The sequence below is a fragment of the Gracilinanus agilis genome, chromosome 2 (assembly GCF_016433145.1).
Source record: "Gracilinanus agilis isolate LMUSP501 chromosome 2, AgileGrace, whole genome shotgun sequence".
NCBI classification, from domain to species: Eukaryota; Metazoa; Chordata; class Mammalia; order Didelphimorphia; family Didelphidae; genus Gracilinanus; species Gracilinanus agilis.
This window is the reverse complement of record NC_058131.1, coordinates 305,645,636-305,651,837: the sequence shown is the minus strand read 5'-3', so window position 1 is coordinate 305,651,837 and position 6,202 is coordinate 305,645,636. Positions and strand designations below refer to the sequence as shown.

Genomic DNA, 6,202 nt, shown 5'->3' with positions numbered 1-6,202 from the left:
GGCCGCGGCAGCCTGGCCCCCTGCTCCCGCTGCTGCACCTGCGGCTGCTGCTCCCGCGGCCGCTGCTGCTGAAGCAGCGGCGGCGGCGGCGTTGGCGGGTCCGGCTCCCCCCGGAGGCCGCTTGTCACGGCCAGGCTCAGAGGTGGCCCGGCCGGCGGCTCCGTGGCGGCGCGGGCCGCTGCTCTGAATGTGAGACACGGCCTCGGCGGCCTGCATGTCCGGCGGCGCGAAGCGCGACAGCACCCGCAGCAGCGCCTGGGCCTTATGCTCCTGCGTCTCGTCGTCGCTGTAGTCCGACACCCGACATTCATACACGCCTTCGTCCTGCCGCCGCACAGCGGACAGCCGCAGCCGGTGCGAGATGTCATTGCCCTGTACCCGCACGGTCTGCAAGAGAGGCGACATCATGGACCCCAGGGTTAGAGGCTTCATTTTCACACTCGGAGCCCGCTACCCCAGTCTCTGTTAGCTGGCGGAAGGCCAATCCTCAACGACCCCACCCACTGACCCATCCACCTATCCACTCCCCTCTGGGTTCTTTCTGTAACACGATTCATATCCTAACCCTAAAACAGGACCCTTGTACCTACTCCATGCATTAGCCTTCTGACTCCCTCCCATCCCCCACCAGTCACAAAGATTCCTATCCACCCTTCCTTACACGAGCCCCCTGCACTTGTCAGTGCACCTCCTATTTGTAACAACTCTTTTCCGTTCCCTGGTTCCCAGATAGCTCCCCTACTGCATAGCCACTGGGCAGCATCCTGTCTAGTTGGTCTCTTCTCTGTTCTTTTCAGTCACCACACACAACCCCCCCCCCACACACACACACACACTTCAGAGACTCTCTTATTGTATTACTAAATCCACTTCTGAGTTAGTGTTTCTGAATATTTCTTTTATATCTATTCCTCTTCCCCATTTCTCCCTCTGTTAGCATCCTTGCAGATCCTCTTTTCCTTGGGTACTTCTTCCTTCAGTACTTCTTCATCCCACACATCCCTCCCCACCAGACGAAAACCAGTCCACTATTCATTAACTTCTCTATCTACTGAAATCAATCCCTTCACTCTCCCCATAGTAACCCTTCTTATTCTCTTTACACGTTAACCTCCCATTGTATTTCCAGAAAAGGCTGCAATTTTCCTGGTATATTTTTATGGGTTAAATTGTGTATCTGTCCCCCACCTCATCCCTAGCTAATGCTCCTTGTCCAGGTTCAAGACTGTCTGATTTTAGGCCTTTTCACCTCTTAGATATAGGTCCACAGGGGGATGGCCTCAACTTACTAAGGAGAATTGCAATTGCTTCTCTCAAGACCTCAAAGCTTTCCTGATAATACTCCACAGTCTCCAAGGAGAAATCAGTTATTATACCTAGCATTACCACATCCAACATTCTACAGTGACTTACAAATCATCTATTTTTCCAAATGTCTACATTATTCCCCCAGCAATGTAAACCATTCTTCTCCTCTAGCCTTCAATAGGAAACGTTCTGCCCCCTTCACTCAATGAATGACACTACCTTCAAACAATGCAAGAGGGAGGATGCCTGACTTCTTTCCCATACACCTCTACAATTCCACCCCTAACTCCCATCCTTTCTCCTCTTGCAGCAATATATTCCAGATCCACAGCCTTCCCCAATCAAATGTCTGTCTTCAGAAATCAGCCAAATACAAAATTATTAAGTTGTATTGTTTTCTACAGATATACTAAAGTGATGTGGTGAAAAGCTGTTTTAACAACACAAGGGAAGACAGTTCTGAGACCTGATAGGGAATATCCTGGGGTGGGGGTAATGGGAGACAAATGATCTGAGCACAGTAGTGATTATAAATAGTAGGGCTTTAACATTTGCTGGAGAAGCTAAAGGCTAAGAAGTGGGCTAGCAAAATGAATAGCAGCATTTAACACATGATCTGGGATAGAACATTTTTTACAGGTGAGAACAAATCAGAGAGTGGAGACAAATGCCATGTTCTCTTGATTTACAAGAAATGAAACTTGACTGGAACAAATAATAGCAGATGGAGGCTTGACACTTGAAAGTAGCAGAAAAATGCAAAATTACAAGAGTTGCACGAAAGCAGTTTGTTCTATTAGGTGAAATCGGCTAAGGTGAAAGGATGTTAGCTGTGGGGAAAAAATCCACCAAGAGGGGTCCCCCACACACCATAGCTGTTGCTCTACACTTACGCTGATTTTGGTTGCATCCTTATTTGTTACCTAAAATGCAAAGAGGGAGAGATATTAGGCTACAATCTTCTAGTTTATAGAATAGCATCTCTCAGATGAAAGGAGCTCCTCTTCCCAGCTGTTATACTTCCTTTATAGCAATTTCCCAAACTTTGGATGGGGGGTGGGGGGGGAGGACTGAGGCAGGATCTCAGTGTTGGGTGTGCTGACTATAGACACCTCTGCATGATAAGGCTGTGTGGCATGTTCCCAAGGGCAAGTAGGACTTTTAGGATACCTATGTCTCTACACTTGCAAGCTGGAATTTACTAGAAGCTGCTATCCCAGGTGGTGAGGAATAGGAGAGGAACTCAATTAGCACTGCTGCAGAGCAGTTTTAGGGCTTGGGGGTGGGGAAGGAGGAAGAGTAAGGGGATACTCAGCTCGGGCCCCAGATTTTTACCCACCAAACTGAATAAGGCTTTTACTTATAGCAGGTCTTAAGGGGGAATAGATGCATCCCCACAGTAGGAGTTGGGGGTGGGGTAGGCAGTGTGCCATTACAAAGTGCCTTTGAGTCTACCCTTCTATCAATTGCAAATATGGTCTTGGTTCAAATCCCTTGCATATTTTTCTTCTGTCTCTCCACCCCCAAATACATTGGTGGGGTCCTCTGAAAAATCGAAGGATTATCAGCTGGATGGAGGAGGTTCTTGTATCTGGGGAGAATGTTGAGCATTCCCACAATTCTGGTGACAACAAGGCTCTGAGAGCAAGGAGACTGGCCTCTAAATAGTCCAGGAAAGTTGGAAAGAAGCCAGATTGGGGGAGGGGACATTATGTGTGCCAGAGCAAGTGGAAGGCCTTTGCTTCTACTGGGTCTCTACTGGTGGGAGATGAATAAGGGGATGGGCCCTACCTCTGATTCTTAAAATTCTAGGTCAGGAAGAGGTTCAGTTTAGAATTGCTCCAGTTTGATGCCCCTTTCCTTAGGTCAGAGCTAGGTGGATCCTGTATTCTTTCATTACTGAAATGTGATAATATATGTAACATGCTTTGCACACATTAAAGCTTCTATATAAATGCTGTCATCCGTATTATCTTTGATCCTTGGAAACCCATAATAAAGATATTTCAGGTTTATTCCCAGATGCAGTAAACATGCAGGGCAGGGCCTCCGCACTTGGTATGTGCTTGAAAAAAGCGCTGAATACTGCTCTTGGGTAGCCGTTTCTTGAGGGTGGGTGGGTGGGTGGGGTTGAGGAGTGGGGGAATAGAAGGCAGGAAGGATGGAGGGGATGGTTCCAATTTCCCTACCATCAAACGACTCCCTCGTCCCAGACTGACCGGCTGACAGTGGCCACCCCTTCTCAATACAGAGCACACAGCAAGAAGTGGGAATTTTACGCTTGCCTTTGTTGGATCTGTAGTGGTGGGGTGAAGGGTGAATCTGTCCCCTCCCCCTCCCTTCTTCCATTTTCCCCACCCCCTTCCCTTCGGGGGGTTGTGGAAGGGGCTTCATTCTTTTACCTTGTTTCTGCTGCCAGGGGCACTGAGCGCTAATTCGTGGGCCAGCTCCCGGGGCGGGTCTTTAAGATACCACCACTGGATCTCCAGCGAGTAGGAGGTTGATCCACTCGCCCGGAAAGCACAGGGCATCTCAATATCTTCTCCCTCCCTAACAGTCACATCTTTGGGGACTTCGGTGAATGTAGCTGAGAGGGAAAAGACAGAAGTGACAGATTGGGGTTGGCTGAGCTGAGGGCCGCTGGGAAATCTGGGTTCGAATCGGATAAAGGGAGAGATGAACCCAAACCAGCCCATGTCGGCAGTGGCCAGAGCTAACCATTTCCCAGAAGAAAACTCGGAGAGTTCGGGAACAGGTTCAGGTGGCTAGCTTTGGGAGCAGAGAAGAGGAGGTAAAGAATTCACGGCTCCCTCTTACAGTTTAGCCCTGGGCTCCAATTTCAGCGCCATTCTGGGAAAGAAATCCGGGAGCAAAGTTTAGTCATGCATCTCTAGAGGAAAGAGCACTTTGCAGTGAAACGTGGACACAGTCATCATTCTCTTGTAGGTTCTGGCAAGCTGTGGAAGGGGCCAGGACTGGGTGGGGAGGTATCTTGGGTCTTTGGCATCCGTCGGAGGTTCGACTGGAGCCATCTCTGCACCCCACCCCCCCGCCCCGAGTCTTTCCTCTGCAAAACCGCTCTGCTGCCCTTATCCGCAACTGCGTCCCCCCCCCCCCAGTTTCACCTCACTCGCCAGCCCCAGAACAGCAGCAGAAGGTTCTAACAGACCCTCACACGCTGCGACAGACCCCTCACCAACCTTCCCCAAGAACTGAAATCTTTTCCTCTCTGTTAGCAGAGTCTGGCAGCCTGTAAGGTGCGGGGCACCCTCAGTTCCCGGCTTCTGCTCTCAGCACCAAGTGGGGCTGAAGGGATTGAGCGGCTGGGAAGACAGATATTGGTTGATGGAGCCCATCGGCGCTTGCACTATTTTTATATAGGGATGCAAAAGCTGCCTCACGGAGTGCTCTGTCCCTTCGCAGTTTCAGGTTCCTATTCACTTCCCAATACTCTGGCCCTGAACAAGGGTCTCTGGGCGGGTGCGCCCGGGAACATTTCTCCCGAATCTTTGCTTTCTGAAAAGAATAGGTGGGGAAATCTTCAAAATCTCCGACTCCCCGTCTCCTGGGCCCCCTCCCCCAGGCCGAATCAGTGAAAGTTTGGGACTCACCGTTGGCTATGAGGAGCAGCGGGGCATGCAGCAGCAGGTATCGGAGGGCGCTGATCGGTCCCCGCTGTTCCATTTCACGTGGGGAGAGTTTGGAGAGCGGGCCGAGGGGACAAGCGGTTGTGGGCGCCGGGCGCGGCTAGGACATCTCCAAATCCATGGCCCCCCGACCGGCTCGGACCCTGGTCCAGCTTGGGCGAAGGAGGTTTGTCCTCCCCTCCCCGCCGCCACCCAAAGCCACCAATCAACCCCTTCTGTTTTATTTTCGGGAGAGCGGGAGAGAGGGCGAAGCACGGGGGAGGGGCTGGTGCGCTAGGATGGGAGGAAGGATAAATTCCACAGGATGGGAGGCGCCGGTCGCCCGAGGGTGTGTGTGCGCGCCGGTGCGCTGCCAGTGCCGGTCCGTCTGTCCGCCCGTCTGTTTGTCCTTCTGTCTGTTTCTGTAGCTCGATCCCCAAAGCGAGTTAGTCGGATGGGGAAGTGGGTTTCACTCGGCTCCGGAAGATCCGCGATTCAGTATCCGCCAGCGAGGCAGGGGTCCCGGGCGCCGCGCCAGGACCCATCCCCCAATGCCTCTCGGCTCGGGCTAGCCGGGAGGAGGAGGGGTGAGTCGGCAGCAGCGCGGGGGTCTCGGGCTCAGTATTAAGAACTCCGGCAGCTGGGCTACCCCGAAGCTGGAGCTGAGAACCACTGGCACTAGGTAGCCACTCAGGAGCCGGGCTCTTTGCCTTCTCCTTTTTTCTGTCTTTTTCTTCTCTGGCTTTTTCTGCCCGCCGCCTCCCCCCAGCCCCTTTCGTGACTCCGCCAGCCAACACTGCTCAGCCTCAGAGCGGAAATCTGACGTCCAAGCGTAACGCGTTTTTGGTGGTAGCCGGTTCGGAAAAGCCAAAGGAGAAGGAGAGAAAGTGGTCACTGTTGGGGCTTTAGTATTCCTTTCCACTCTGAGCCTAGGGTTGGATCCAGCAGAGCGCAATTTTCACCCACTCCCCCAACCTCAAGCTCTTCTTCCCTCCCTTCCACCTTCCAGCCAGCGCAGTGCCTTCAGATCTCCAGTGCAAAAATGGACCGCCCCCTGCATCCCAGAGGGTGTCCTGCCTTGTGTTTCAATTTGGGGGGCCTTATCCCTGCTCGAGACCTCTTCCACCCCACTAACACATTGCGCCAAAAGCACCCCGCAGCGCCGCGCCGCGCCCTCACCCGCTTGGTCTTGCAGACCACTTCCCACAGGGTGGGCACTTTCTCTCAGACCTCTCGTTTCAAATTGTCTTAAAATTCTCCCCAGCACC

At 52.4% G+C, this 6,202-nt stretch overlaps 1 protein-coding gene across 1 annotated transcript in view; it reads right to left on the bottom strand.

The window, feature by feature from the left end:
• The window catches only part of VSTM2B (V-set and transmembrane domain containing 2B), a 56,217-nt gene extending 51,225 nt beyond the window's left edge, over window positions 1-4,992 (bottom strand). Inside the window, exons 1-4 of the mRNA XM_044661432.1 lie at window positions 4,920-4,992; window positions 3,711-3,895; window positions 2,202-2,231; window positions 39-387 (exon numbers count right to left, since the gene is read on the bottom strand). Of these exons, the coding sequence (XP_044517367.1) occupies window positions 39-387; window positions 2,202-2,231; window positions 3,711-3,895; window positions 4,920-4,992 (637 nt within the window). The remainder of the gene's footprint in view (window positions 1-38; window positions 388-2,201; window positions 2,232-3,710; window positions 3,896-4,919) is intronic.
• Window positions 4,993-6,202: the final 1,210 nt, after the last annotated feature.